The following is a 16,150-nucleotide window of genomic DNA, read 5'->3' as shown; positions in this document are numbered from 1 at the left end:
AATATTGTTTTTCATAAAGTAAATTCTTAAAATACTAAAACACATTTTATTTATTTATTTTTTTGGGGGGGGGGGGGGGGGGGTTGAAACAGCTTACAGAATATTTGTGTACAGATAAGAAACACTTTATCTAACAAGCATCACATTCTTCACTTTTAGTTCATAAACTCCGTTTGTTTCAGTCTTAAACGTGGAAAACCCTGAATTTATTATAAATCAGAAATAACAATTTAAAGCTGCATTTCACAAGATTTTACTGAAACCACTGAGAGTATCTGACCAGGCGTGGCTGTTTTAAATTAAAGATACAGCTGCTAATTTAGAGTAATGCACATTTTCAGCTCTAACCGAGTGATCAGCATGCTTGAGCTGTAATGAGAAATGGTAAATGGCTGCATTTATGTAGCACTTAAACCTGAATCGATCTCATGGACCCACTCACAAACACACTGCGCTGCCATGTGAGGTGCTTCTCTGTCTACTGGGCGCAATTTGGGGTTCAGCGCCTTACTCAAGGACACTTTAGCATGTGGACAGGAGGCGTTGGAGATCAAACCGCCAACCCTGTAATTAGTCAACGATCTGAGCTACTTTCTGAGGTACAGAAGGTGAACTGGGGCTGAATTAGTGTTAGTTACACCTGGCGCTCACTCTGTTTCAGTTTAAAACAGGAAAAGCTGCACATTTCTGATGGTTTTGTCCCCGTGTGATCAAAGTTTAGCATTCAGTTCTTCAGCAATGAACAAGACGATTATAAGCTCATGTAATGACTCTTAATTGGTCAGATGGTTGTAAATACTACAATAACCATGAGCCTCTGCAGTTGTAAAAAAGTATAACTGTGATGGTGTTCTCAGACCAAAATCTAAGTGACCCACAAAAATTTTACCCTAGTAACTAATGGGAAAATTACTTTCTTCCCAAGTATAGTCAATAGCTGGAATTAAGTAACTTCCTTTTATGTCTCCAAACAAAAGCAAAGTTTACTCGCACAACTCCCGCTTCCCACAACAGGTCCGTTTCTGATTGCTTGTGACATCAGGAGAACATAGACAGTATAAAAGGTTAACGTCGCTCCTGTGATGCTACTCACTGGCGTGCGACGTCCGGTTATGAAGCCTCGAGATGAGCATTTCTGCTGTCGCCATCTTGTTGTTTTGAAACTGGGTGCAACTAGCAAAGGAGAGGGTGCCTGACAAATATAATCCTCCTTTCTGAGACTTAGAATGACCAACAAAAACCAAACAAACAATGTTTTAGTCTGTATGAAACCCAAATTAGTGACCGAGCCAATCAACAGGGCAGAGGGACATTTTACCAAAGACTTTTACAGGATCCGAGGTCCTTTTGCAACCCCCTGGGGGCCATTAAAATGACTGCAGTTTTAAGGCCCTTGTATTGGCTTTACTTTTCAGACCTGAACGTCATGCCCATCTCTTATACTGTCCATAAAAGAGAATCCAAAGCCTATAGGAGAGTCTTACCTGATGGGCTTCCACAACACAACATCAAGCAGATGTTTTTGCAGGAGTTGAAATATTTTAAACTCTAATATCACCTGGTGTGACACTGTGTCAGTTTGCAAACACTTTGGGAAGACTTGTACATAATGCAGCCCATGAAAAACATACATTAGATGCACCTTTAGTGGATCTACATACAGGATTTTAAACTCTAGAATGAAATATTAGTACCCAGGAGTTTTTAATGAACCAAGATTCGAGGCTTAAACAGACTCACCTTAAATTTAAAGACAGGAATCCACTAACAAATGAGTGATGTCAGACTGAATACGTCCATCTTTTATATACAGTTTATGTCCAGTTTCGATGGTGTGTGCAGGAAACTTGTGTTCACACGGGGTGTCATGGTTAGAAAGGCTCAGTCTGAAGGATCCCGTTTTTGCAAAGTAAATTTGTAAAAACGGCTCTATTCACTGCCATCCTTACGTCACTAGTGCCTTAAACCCGCATTCTTTTCAGTGGTCAACTCTTCTGGTTGCAGAAAAAAAAAGTCACATTTGTATAGAAGTCTACAGGAGAAAATCTCTTGGTTCCCTCAATCCATGACGTCAGTAATCACTTTCCTGGTGAGCTTATGGTCTCCTAAATCCTATTGAATACAACGCAATGTTCGTTTTGTAAATTAAAGTGCCCCTGACTGAAAAGCCAATGAAGCCAATGAGTGTCCCTCGGTTTCACAGTCAGATCCACCCCACGCTTGAGATGTCTGGGTTCGAAAAGCTAAGGTGGTGATAGCGAAAACACTCAACTTTACACTTCACCAACCAATCGGTGATATCACAGTGGCTATGATATTCATAGACTACAGGTTATAAATACATGGTGCATACCATCATTTAGGCAGGCAAAGTGTTTGTGTAGAAGCATGACACAGAGTCAATGATAAAACATGACTAAGCAGAAAAGGGAGGGGGGGGGGGGGGGGGGGCACGGAGCATAAGGGAATAGAGAAATTAGATGCAGTCAGAGTGAATGACTTAATGCCACCACTTAAATAATCGGGGTGGCTGCATCAGTCTACACTGTGACCAGAGGTAGGTTATATATCATTAGATTTCTTGTTCCTCAGAAAGTGATCTAAATGTAAGCCTCGCATGGTTTCTGAACTCATATTTCCAAACAAATTACTTTTGTCATGGATGGCAGCATATTGCATATTGAGAATGGGAGCAATTTATTCTTGAGATGTGTTTGCTTGACATTGCCGCTGGCCAAAGCAAGGTAAACCAAAGACTCGATGGTGTGGAGAGAATGCAAATGCCCGGCTGAGCCTACGGCACAGCGAAATGCTACTGTACGGCACAATGATGGCACGATGTGCTAAAATACAGTGAAGAATGCTTGAAGTGGGTTACAGTGCTCCATAACTCATAAATATTAATAATATGAATCATTTGTCAAGCCTCTTAACAAATTATCAATATATAATTATTAACATTTTCTCACAACAATAAAGCATCCATCATACTCTGTAACTGTATATCAAACTCCCCCGTTCCTCTTTCTGTTTGTGCATTATTTATGGAACATGTCAAAGAAAAAGATTACACGTAACAGCAGCCTCGCATTATGCTGACTGCCTCAGAAAATATCCAGCAAATATCCACCATCCTACCCTGGCTTTGCTCTGTGATGTGCCTCACACTAACTGCATTAAATGTAAAATTCATAAGCACAAAAACAAACAAAAACATCATGCAAGGTAAAAAGGTAGTATTTGTTATTTATTATATACTTTTTAAAATTGCCAACGTGTGAAGTGATTGTGAGGAAAAAAAACAAAACAAAAGGAACTTCTCAACTCTTTTAACTGACTAACAGCCTGTGGACCAATTTGTGTAAGAAGCTCTTAAATAAATTGAAACTGTACTCACTAACATCAGCTTGAAAATGGAGCTCACTAACCACTGGCATCAACAGGTAACCAGCTCCCAGCACAAACAGGCCTCGTTTAAGAGCATAAAACATTTTCTGGATTGATGAAGTATTTCGATTGTGACAACATTAGCAAGGAAGCAAGCTGAAGTCAGAATGAGATGTCAAACTGCTTTTGCATTGCGAGCCACATACAGTCCACTTTGATGGTGAAACTCTGCTTTCTGTCAGTATAAAGAAGTTTAACTACACATTTGATCCCTGGGATACCTTAGTATGAGAAAAAGAAGTCCAACAGTATGTCTCAGTTTTTCTACATGATAAAGAAATGCCGCCCTGGTAAATTAAAGAAATCTGTAGTATGCCTCGTTAGGCATAACTGTAAGACACAAATGTCCTTTTTTTACTATAGACTCAGAAAAAATAGAAACTTCTACAGTAGATGGTGAAAAAAAATGGAGTTTTCTGTTAAAATTTTAATTTAATTGTTTTTTACTTAATTTTACTTAGTGTAATATGAATGGCTGTGGGAGAGATCTTTATCAGTAAAACGTATGAAAATACAGTTAAAAGTTCAAAAAGACTTCTTCACATTTTACAAAACTGTCCAGTGGGCCAGATTGGAGTCTTTGCTTGGCCAATTTTGGCCCCCAGGCCTTATGTTCGACAGCCCTGGTTTAACACAGAATGACTGTTGGAGTTCCTTTTTATGACCTCACCAGAGGAGGTTATGGAATTGGTGTGATTTGTCTGTTTGTTAGCAGGATTACTCAAAAAAATTATGGATGGATTTGCATGAAAATTTTTACCAGAAATGGAGCTTGACTAAACTGAGACGTGTGTTTGAGTCCTTACGGATCTGACACCAGGAGGTTTGGGAAGGATTATTCACCATTTCAAGTTAGGGCAAAATTGGAGACTTTGGAAAATGGCATCATATTTTCATGTCTTGATGTACAAGAAAGCACCACAAACGATTCTAGATGTTCTAATATCCTTCTGGGCCCAGGGACTTATTAGACATAAAGGCAGGAATTCTGGTTAAAGGAAAAAAAACACACTTTGAATGCCCTTAAAAACAGCTTTTCCCCACATCATGCCATATTATGACCCACAAAGGAGTCATCTCTGTGCAATACAACAGCAGGTGCCAGTGCAGCTGGAAAGAAGTTTTCTTTTTTTTCTTTATTTTTTATCATGTTGAATTATTGTTTTAGTGCAACTTTAATGCTGCATCTGTAACATTTTAATTGTAATTTGATTTCTGTTTGGACTACAGGATATGTTTGTGAGCCGGCATGATGCTGTGGGTTGCACAAAAGACAGAATGTCAAAATTATGTGACAGGCCATTCCTACTAGCTGAGCGTACAGCTAGTAGACAGAGTAATAAGATAACAAAATTCACAAAATGGCCTTAATATTTTAATAAATATGACCCAAAAAGAGTGACTGAGTCCATAAACCCATCAGGAAAGTGTTTACAGAGGTCAGGGCAGAGGGCCCCTTTCCCTTAGACAGGTATCACCCCCCTGGTGCAGGTTTAAGGTGCTTCTGTGTTGGTGTCACTATTCAGATCTGTAATTCCATTTTTTATATTGGCTATCAGGTAGAACAATGTTGAGCAAGTGACACGAAACCCTGGGAACTGCACAAGCTTTAGATCCAACAGGCCACGGATTCAAGCTCAGCTACCAATCAAATGACCATAACAGCAGCCCTCCCATCAGCTGACGGCTCACATACAGTAGAGCGCACGCTTTAAGCTCATTCAGCCTGCACGCTGCCTCTGCAAGCCACTCTGCAACCTACCTCCAGCCCAGCTCTGCCTTTTCATGTTATTTCTGACTCAATCAAGGCCCTGTCCATTGTCACTGATGCCTGCTCTGCTCTGTGAGGGGTTCTTGCTGCTGCTGAACAACAATCCTGTTTTGACTAAAGTGGTCCTGATGGAAATATTTACTTCAAATTCTCTGTAAACATGAGAGATTTCAAGACCTTGATAGAAATTTTTGACTCTTTAGTGGCCTACAGGAATCCTGGAAGCACTGACACGCTTTCTTCTACAGGCTCAAAAATGGAAATTATGATACATTCTTAATGAATTTCAACCATTTCATTGATGACTACTTAATCTTCAAGTTGATCTTTGCCAGTGTTTTTGGGTGTATATCAGAGGGAAATCAGCTCTAATCCATATGATCTATGATAGCGGGGTGTATGACATCCAGCCAGAGGAGTGGAGGGAGTCAGTGCTTCTGGCACAAGAACAGAGCAGTACTTCAGAGGTGTTCACAGCAAAGGCCAGCATGGCTGACAGGCTGGTCAATAATCACAACCGCATGGCCTCACTCACTGCCTAATGAGACTAATTACACATGCCATTAAAACACACACATACACAACAGGGCCAACTGGATGTCACAAATCCATACGTACAGACACACACACAAATCTGCCTGTTTGGCTTTGTATGTGTGTGTTTTGTACATTATGCAGGATAAACAATCTGTTGCACATTCTGTTTGATTATGATGAACAACAGAATGATGGCCCATTGTCCAAAAACCTGACCACGAAAGCCAAACTGTGTGACGCTCGCTCACATTATTGCTTCTCAGTGAGTGACTCATGTCTGGGTTTAGTCATCAGTAGCCATTAGACGCACTAATCGCACTTTTACTTGACCAAGTGTACGACACTGAAAAGAGGAGCACATTTAAAGCACACATTGAAAATATGCTGCAAATCTCCACATTGCTTTTGCTCACATTAAGGGCATTCGACGGGCTGCTGCAGTGGGACATCATGGCCTTGTTGAGGGTTTTTGGTTTCTGAATGCTTCAGATAATGTTTGTGAATCGCAACAATGAAGCAAAAATATCATAATAAATGTAAACTGTATGGATGAAAAGACAGCATTTGTGTCTAAATCATAAAACTACTGTTTACAAGGTATAAGAACTGTGTCCCTCATCCCTGCAAGCATACAAAGGGCATTTTTATATTCTTATCCTGAACCTCTCACGTACTTTCATCTAGTTTACTTTAGTTGGATGTAGCAAACCCTTTTAACTGATAAAATTGTTTGCAAATTGTTTGCTTCAGCTTGATGAATGTTGTAATTTGATTACAGGCAGAACTCATTTCCCTTAATTGCTATATAAGGCTACACGCTCGGATCCATTTCTGGGCAATTTTCATCAACAAAAATGTTGACAAAGAAGAGACTGAAGAACCTGGCGCTTAAAATTTGCCTGTCAGAAATCAGCAGAGACAAACTTGGTGTGTTTTACAATGTCTGTGGTGGTGTTAGGGTAACAGAAAAAAAGTCTTACAGTTAAAAATACCAAAGCAAAGATAAAAGCTGGTTTGGAATAAAGTTAGATGCTATAAAAAAAATTGCAGGCCATGACAGCAGCAACAGACAAGAGAAAGCACTGCAGGCTACTGTAGGTGAACCAAACCATACATCACAGCAGGTCTCACTGCCAAACCTTCCCTTTCACTTTTGCTGCTCTTCTGCTGTCATAAATCACCACTGACACCAACTACAGAACTGCATGAATATTCAGGCCAAAAATACTCAGGGAGTCTTTAAGTCATCATTTGATTTTAGGGGCATATCAAATTAATTCAAATTAAAGGTCACTTATTAGGGTTTGTGGGAGTCTTACATGGTTCACTAGTAATTCATTTAATGCTTACACGAACTCAAGTCAGTTTATTCACATTGAACATTTAAAAAGAACAGAGTTTGACCAAAGTTCTGCACAGCAAGTAAATCATCAACAAACAGAACAATAAAAAAAAAAAAAAAAAAAGGCCCAAAACATAATGCTAATAATGCTACTGATTTATAGGACACTGAATTGAAAAAGATAGGATAGATGGAGCAAGTCCACGCAAGCACTGCAAGAGACAGCATTTTAAAAAGGATGAAAGGAAGCCAGTTCAGGATCAGTGAGATATGATGATGTTTCTGTCTGACAGTCAGGAGTCCAGCAGCAACTGCAATCATGTGATCGGTCTTTCGCTCAGTCCATACTGAGTTGCAGGCTGGAAAAGTAACTGTTAAGCATGAGGAATTTTGAATGAGACCCGGCGCGTTCTCTTTACGTCACAGCGGTCCCCATCAGCAAAATCAAAACATTTCACAGTTGTTGCAGGACCGTTTCTGTAGTTCCTGTGATGCTGTGCCAAATTGTGAAATGAGGGAGTTTTAAGCTAAGACACACAACGTCAGATCTCACAGCCTTTTTACTGCCCGTATAATCATAATCAAACTTCGTCCTTGTCTGTGGGAGCTTTTCTGATGATGCATCAAAATCTGGGCAGCCAAAGACTTCACAAGGGGGGGGGGGGGGGGGGGGGGGGGTGTCTGTTATCTTTTAATGCTTCAGGCTAAAGACAAAGAATTTAACATCACTTTGAAAACGCTATGACCTTGTGTTGTGACAACTAATAAAAACTCTCCGCAGTTTCTATACTTTGAAGGGCACAGTCAGGATTATAACAGATTAGACTGCAGCCATGCTAATCTGGGAGCTAAGCTTTGATGTAGTGAAGAAAAAAAAAAATCAGAAAGTTACTTTTTCATTTTAAGATGCCACAGCAGCACCACATGTGGACTGCAGTGAGGGTATGTGCCACTACAAGCATGGATTAATGCTGTAAAGGTGATCTTTTTGGACAGGTGTACTGTCACGTTACACTCTGTACCATTTTCATTTATTTGTGAGAAAGCCTTTCTAAAAGAAGTGTATAACTTTGTGGAGAAGAAACAAAAATATAGCCTCAGGACAGGTTCAGATCTGAAACTGAAAGAAAAAATTAAGACAAAACAAGACTACAGAATAATAAAAACTACCAAGTAGCCTCTGACTGTGCTTTGGTTTAGACCACAATATGTCAAAAAATAAATAAACTGAAAGAAAATGTACATAAAAAAATACAGTGTATGTTTGTCATTTCATTTTTTTGGTGTTGTTCAAATACACAAAACTCTTAAAAGTTAAAGTTAAGGGAAGAGTTGGGGAAGGGGAGTTTAATTTAAATAAGTGAACATCGGGAAGGCCTGAGGGGAGAGTAGCGTTTCTCATGGCTTTAACTGTGAGAAACATGGCTGCCCTGTAGCAATATGGTGCCCACATGAAACCACAGGATTCAACCACAAGGTAAAGGAACGAAATCCAGTCTGGGTGTGACCTTAAATGTGTTTTATTCTGCTGAGTGTTCGAACAGTGTCTCACATGTCCTCTGTTTTAAGCTGGTAAAGTGAATGATTTGGGAAACAACAGACAGCAGACAAACCACTGTTTGCATTTAGAATTAGCACAAGAGCTTTGAAAGCATATTAATCTATTTAAAATTATATAGTTGTATTTATAGTGATGCACTGAGGAAGACAACCCCCCCCCTTGTTCCTCCCCCAAATATTCTCCCATTAACATGTTAAACTGCTCCTTTGCAGCAGCTTCTTAAAACGTACCAAGACACAGACGGATGGAATATAAAACTGGGACGCTTCATTAAGTTTATGCTAAGCAAACGTTACTCTCACAAACACGCAGAACAAACAGTAAAAGCAGAGATGAAAGGCAGCCGTCACAATGTAACTATATTATCATGCTACACAAAAGCATGATGGATATGAACTGGGATGATTATGAGAGCATTAGTCTTTCTAAGCTGTTTTAAGGCTTAAAGGAAGCTCTTGGTGTGTGTGATGTACCGTACGGTAGAGCAGGTAGTTGGAGAAAGTGACAGATTTAGTCAGTGTGCATATTTCTATTCTGCCACTGCCTCAATTTATGGTTCAGCCTCTGTAGATCTTTGCAAAAAAACCCAAACAAAATACAAACATAAAGGGGGGTGAGACTCGAGCTGTGATTGGCCACACAAACACACCAAGCATGACAATACATGACTCTACCACACACACACACACACACACACACACACACACACACACACGCACACACGCAAGCAGGTGCAGCTGAAGCTTGTTTATGCTAGAAAACACTGTAATGTTAAGAGTGGGGGACCCATTTAGGCCTCAATGGGCATCCATCCATGAGCACATCCTCAAAAAACACCCAAAAAAAAAAAAAAGGAGGACTGTCTTTTTTCACTCCATTTGCATTTTATAATCCTCTCGAGGGACTCCATTACGGCTCTGAGTGGCTCCATTTCTTGTTCAGATTTCTGAAACAGGGTGTCCATTAACACAGTTGCTGTGTCTCTCCTCTCGCCCAGTGTCTTTAGGGCTTCATTTTGGCTCAGGCTGTTGTATCCATCACTCTGCCATTAAGGGCTTTCATATCCTGCTCGCGTCCAACTGGGGATCAGTTTCTTAAAATGGGGTTCCTCATCAGGGGCTGAAAAGAGGGAGGATTTTGCTGAGCTGTGACTCTCCATTCCCACTTCCTTACCTTCCTTCCTTCCTTCCTTCCTTCCTTTCTTCCTCGACTCAGATGCTACATGTACATCTGGCTGCTTTACTCTAGTCAGCCATCGCAGAGTCGCTGCTACAGCTTGAGATTCGCATGCCATGCAAAGGCAATTCAGTGTGTGAAATGCTTTTGTAGATGTACGGCGCTGCTTTATAAAATGCAATAAGAAGAAAAGCCTCAATAACGGCAGCTGTTTGTGATGTTTATTGGTGCAATAAAAGAAAATCTAAGTGACGGCAGTAAGTTCTGGAGCTGCGTGACATTTTATTGAAATTTCAATTGAAGTAATAAAAATAAATCCCCCATCTTGAGAGTTTTTCTTTCTTTTTTAAATAAAACTGTAACTGTAACTAAGCAGACTTATCCCTGAACCCTGGTCACTCACAGTGTACAATTTAAAGGTTTTATGGGTTATAAAAGTGCCAAATTCTGAGAATTGAACTGGAAATGTACCCTTACAAACTTCATCAGGCTGCCGCAGAAACTTTTACTACTAAAGATACTTTTCATAGTTTAAAACATGTTTTTAAAAAAGCCTCCAAAGAAAAATACTTGCAAAGTACATCAGGAAAAAACTGAAGTATATTATATCAGCCTCAAAGATGTGTGATGTGTGGCCACTAAATCTGACACTCCTGGCTCTGCATATGAATCAGTGCAATCTGCAGAGGCACTTGTTAAAAACACTTTCTGGCCTTACAAATTACTTTGAATATTACTACATGCATGAGTGGGCACGTTGGCCAATACATGCCGATCTCTTACCATGATTGTAGTAACTACAACAGTTCGATTCTCCATGCCAGAAGTGTCATTTGGAAGCAGCGGAGAGTCCTGGATCAGCACCAGTTTGTCTGCGTCATTCCAGTAGCCAATCTGCAGGAAAAACAAAAAGTGTGCATACATTCATACTAATAATACCATATAATCCACATGGTTGGATAGTATGTATGATCCTAATATCCCTAATATAACACCATGGCAGCACAAAGGAGCCGTTTTGCTTGATTGAATTGGATGAAAACTACAAGAGAATGAAAATGCAAATGTGAAGCTTAATTTATGCAGCTTGGTTTTGGGGTGATATGATCCAGCACTGGTCGTGTTTCTATCTTATTATGAGCACCCTGATAATGATCATATAATGTCATATACTGTTAAATTGTCAGATACTCCCGTTAGATGTGGCCAAAGTTTCAAACACTGGTGTCAGCATTTGTAAAAGTAATCCAGATGAGCCAGAATCTCAGGCTTCAGCGTGCACTACATGCTCGCCCTACATGTTTACTGACATCAGCTTGGATTCCCTTATATGGTCATTTCAGAGAAGCCAGAGCTGAAATCAGGTGGTGGGGAACATAGAGTATGTATTTGGCAATTACAGCATTTGAAAATATAACTTGAAGATATTGCAGTGATACTCTGTGGTCCCGCGGTGCAGCCTCCAAACAATGAAAATCTTACTGAGCTACATTGGCCTGAAATAACGACTCTGATACAAATAAAGACTGATTGATCTTTGAGACCTTCTGTTTGCTGCTGTCTGCTCATCAGTCTGGTTTTGCATTTGTGCTTCTTGGCCCCTTGTTTTTGTCTAACAATTATAATACATTTAATTTATAAAGTAATTTATAAAGCGCTTTACAAAAGTTGGAAATAGTTCTTTTTTGTTTTACTTTTTAACCATAAAATTTTCTTCTATGCAATAAAGCATGGATCTGTAATTTTAGTACACATTTTCATTGCTAAAAGAAAATGAAGCAAATCAGTGTCTTATTTTAATTTGTAAACTTCATTTTTTGCCTTAAATACTGCCATTAATAATACTGAATATATATATATTTTTTTTAATTCAGAAACCTGCAGATGTTATATCTACATGCCAGGATCTGGTTATTGTAGACATTTATCATCACACTAACAGCGTTACAAACATCGGTAGCTGTAAACACTCATTAAAACATTAGAAATACATATGCTGGTTTGATGCCTGCAACCTAAACATACGTGGAGTATTTAACATTTATAATTATCAGAGAAAGTTATGTTATTTTTGGTGCCTGTCAGTTTCCCAGTATATGTTAATGTGAATGAGACGCATTAACTTAAAGAACTTTGTAGAAAGGCACTTTATGAAGTTCAGTCCATTTACTTGGATTAGTTTACAGAGCAGATCTGCCACATCCAACATGGCGGACATCAAAGCAATGGGCCTACCTCAATGCGGAGTCTGTGTACGTCTCTGGTGGGGAAGGGCAGCCAATCAGAATAAAGTTGGGTTTTAGGGAGGGGTGTCTTAAACAGGACCCCATTTCAGACGGGATGAACTGACCTGCTTATTTACTTTTTTAAATATATATATATATATATATATATATATATATATATATATATATATATATATATATATATATATATATATATATATATATATATATATAAATGGAATGCAATTTAGGAAATTATTATATATATATATATTAAAATAAGAGTCTGAATATATTGAATGAACTCTGAATTCTATATATTCAGACTTTCATTCAATATATTCAGACCACGTCACAGGCCATAAATGTCTTAAGTGAGGTGTTGAAACATTTATAAAATTCCCAGTTATTCCAGATTAATGTTAAAAGTGACATCTGAGAAAATCTCACCTCATCCATTCCTTTACTGCTATATTGGAGCTCTGACATGCATCTCTTGGTGTTGTGCAAACTGTGACGGCTCATGTTTCATATAGTACTGTATACACATGTCTCTGTGTACGTCTCAACACATGAGCCAGCTCAAGATGATGAAAGCTTGGAAAAAGCTTGTAAGAGTTCCTTGGGTTGATATTCCCAACGCCCGGGACCTTTATGCTAAAGCTGGCAAGAGTAAGGTTGTAACTGTTGGAGCTATTACTATAAGAATATGCAGGAAATATACACTGCTCAAAAAAAAAAAGGGAACACTTAAACAACACGATATAACTCCAAGTAAATCAAACTTATGTGAAATCAAACTGTCCACTTAGGAAGCAACACTGATTGACAATCAATTTCACATGCTGTTGTGCAAATGGAATAGACAGCAGGTGGAAATTATTGGCAATTAGCAAGACACACTCAATAAATAAGTGGTTCTGCAGGTGGGGACCACAGACCACTTCTCAGTACCTATGCTTTTTGACTGATGTTTTGGTCACTTTTGAATGTTGGTGGTGCTTTCACACTCGTGGTAGCGTGAGATGGACTCTACAGCCCACACAAGTGGCTCAGGTAGTGCAGTTCATCCAGGATGGCACATCAATGCGAGCTGTGGCAAGAAGGTTTGCTGTGTCTGTCGGCGTAGTGTCCAGAGGCTGGAGGCGCTACCAGGAGACAGGCCAGTACACCAGGAGACGTGGAGGAGGCCATAGGAGGGCAACAACCCAGCAGCAGGACCGCTACCTCCACCTTTGTGCAAGGAGGAACAGGTGGAGCACTGCCAGAGCCCTGCAAAATGACCTCCAGCAGGCCACAAATGTGCATGTGTCTGCACAAACGGTTAGAAACCTACTCCATGAGGATGGTATGAGGGCCCAACGTCCACAGATGGGGGTTGTGCTCACAGCCCAACACCGTGCAGGACGCTTGGCATTTGCCAGAGAACACCAGGATTGGCAAATTCGCCACTGGCGCCCTGTGCTCTTCACAGATGAAAGCAGGTTCACACTGAGCACATATGACAGACGTGACAGAGTCTGGAGACGCCGTGGAGAGCGATCTGCTGCCTGCAACATCCTTCAACATGACCGGTTTGGCAGTGGGTCAGTAATGGTGTGGGGTGGCATTTCTTTGGAGGGCCGCACAACCCTCCATGTGCTCGCCAGAGGTAGCATGACTGCCATTAGGTACCAAGATGAGATCCTCAGACCCCTTGTGAGACCATATGCTGGTGCGGTTGGCCCTGGGTTCCTCCTAATGCAGGACAGTGCTAGACCTCATGTGGCTGGAGTGTGTCAGCAGTTCCTGCAAGATGAAGGCATTGAAGCTGTGGACTGGCCCGCCCGTTCCCCAGACCTGAATCCGATTGAGCACATCTGGGACATCATGTCTCGCTCCATCCACCAACGTCATGTTGCACCACAGACTGTCCAGGAGTTGGCGGATGCTTTAGTTCAGGTCTGGGAGGAGATCCCTCAGGAGACCATCCGCCACCTCATCAGGAGCATGCCCAGGCATTGTAGGGAGGTCATACAGGCACGTGGAGGCCACACACACAATACTGAGCCTCATTTTGACTTGTTTTAAGGACATTACATCAAAGTTGGGTCAGCCTGTAGTGTGTTTTTCCACTTTAATTTTGTGTGTGACTCCAAATCCAGGCCTCCATTGGTTAATAAATTTGATTTCCATTGATGACTTTTGTGTGATTTTGTTGTCAGCACATTCAACTTTGTACAGAACAAAGTATTCAATGAGAATATTTCATTCATTCAGATCTAGGATGTGTTATTTGAGTGTTCCCTTTATTTTTTTGAGCAGTGTATTTTGAGAATATGTAAATTTAAAAGAATAAAAAATGTCATTTTTGCTCAGTTCTTCCTGAAAATGTAAACTTTTTACCCACAGGCACAGCCTTTATATTTTTGACAACATCTATAAATAACTTATAATGAAGGGAGCTGCTGTTTCTAACATTTTCCTTGTTACTCTTAAACAATAATTTCCAGTTTTTAGTCCAACTGCGCCTCACACATATATAAAGTACCATCACATCATGCTGAGAAAGATCAGTTAAAAACAGTGAGCAGTAACATTTGGCCTTAGATTAATCAACTTCACACAAGATGCCAGTTTCAAGATCAATGTGGGGGGAATATCATGCTCAGCTGTCTTCATCCAGAAGTCCTTCAGGGTCAAACTGACCAACTGAAACTGACAGATTTGCTCAATATAAAAGAATTTTGTGGCTAAAGAATACTGAGAGGAGGTGTACAGTACTGTTAGGCCAAATTTTGACTACCAGACATTTAATCTTGTGCATTTTTATCCACCTATTTATATCAATTTATAGGAAAACGGTCTTTAGTTCTCTAAAAGGAAACCACAAACATCAGGCACCATGTAATGATTCAATATGCAATGAACTATAACATAGTACATAACCTTATATTGCTTTGAAATGATTATTAATTGTCTTTTCAATGCTGATTCAACACAGTCTCAGACATGGTTTATTCTTCTGTTCTCTTTTGTGTTTCCTTGGCTCTAGATGTGCAAGTCAAAGTGGAAGGTGGTAAAGTCTTTGGTGAAATAACCCGCTTAAATGTGCAGTACCTATTCACATAAATAATAAATTCATTTATTTAAATTTATTAGAAACTACACATTAAAAAATGCAGTATTTCTGTAACATTTATGTACTTTCAAAACATGTCTCACATAACTATGTTTAGAGATGATTTTCATTTTAATCTCACCTACATTGAGATTAAATGTTATTGAATCTGACTGAAAACCTGGGAGGTCTTTAGATTGAGATTAGTCAGGCCTTAGTCACATAGATCTAGAGACCAGCTGGGAACCCCCTGGCAACTTCCAGTCACCTGGGAAAAATATGTATTCCCCATCAGGTTGGTGAGCGGTTGCCCGAGATTGCCGGCTGCTGTTGGGTAAAATCAGTCGCAAACACCTCCTTGCATGACTGGGGCATTAAGCAACTAGCACCAGCTCTTCTAAACCCTAAACAAGTGGTTCACAATTACCTGGTAATTAGACTTTTTGAGGAAAAAAAAAAAGACACTGATATCAAACCTCCTGCTCCATTTTTTTCTTTAGCTTCTTGTTTATGGATTGAATAGAAGAGAGGATGAGGCGCTGTGCTGCTGCTGAATTATATCACCACACTTTATGCGTATTTATGCGCAGCAGGGATGATTAAGTTTACCGTAAAAGATTCATTGGTGGTATGAACTCATAATTCATATTTTCAGGTGGGAGTAAAGGTGACCTGCTGCTGAAGAAAAAGAACCCTCCGCTGTCAGAGGCATAGTTGCCTCACTATACAGATTAATTCTTCTGCTTCTTTCATGTTTTTATTGGGGTGGACCACAAATGCCCTCTGCATCCCCACCCTGAAATCTACCCTTATGAGCAGCTACTGTATATGTGAGTCATAGTGGAGGTGCTGGGAATAAAGAGCTATGATTGGCTGATACCTCCAGTGTGCTGGGGCATGAGGATGATTGAGGGGCAGGGAAAATGTAGGAGAGAGGCTGTGACCCACACTTGCACACACACACAGACCGTGTCCTGACGGGACCCCCGCC

General features: G+C 40.1%; 1 protein-coding gene across 2 annotated transcripts in view; it reads right to left on the bottom strand.

Annotated features, from left to right (window-relative positions):
* gria4b (glutamate receptor, ionotropic, AMPA 4b) overlaps window positions 1-16,150 on the bottom strand; it is a 177,785-nt gene that overhangs the window by 40,782 nt on the left and 120,853 nt on the right. The window contains exons 9-10 of one of the 2 annotated variants that reach the window (XM_030745812.1): window positions 10,618-10,728; window positions 9,560-9,777 (exon numbers count right to left, since the gene is read on the bottom strand). In XM_030745812.1, coding sequence (XP_030601672.1) covers window positions 9,745-9,777; window positions 10,618-10,728 — 144 coding nt within the window. In that variant the 3' untranslated portion in view covers window positions 9,560-9,744. Of the gene's footprint in view, window positions 1-9,559; window positions 9,778-10,617; window positions 10,729-16,150 lie in introns of those variants that run through there. The other variant, XM_030745811.1, reaches the window with a different exon arrangement.

This window comes from Archocentrus centrarchus, chromosome 14 (genome assembly GCF_007364275.1).
Source record: "Archocentrus centrarchus isolate MPI-CPG fArcCen1 chromosome 14, fArcCen1, whole genome shotgun sequence".
In the NCBI taxonomy this organism is placed as follows: domain Eukaryota; kingdom Metazoa; phylum Chordata; class Actinopteri; order Cichliformes; family Cichlidae; genus Archocentrus; species Archocentrus centrarchus.
Note: the sequence above shows the minus strand (reverse complement) of the source record. Positions and strands in the feature narration are given on the sequence as shown.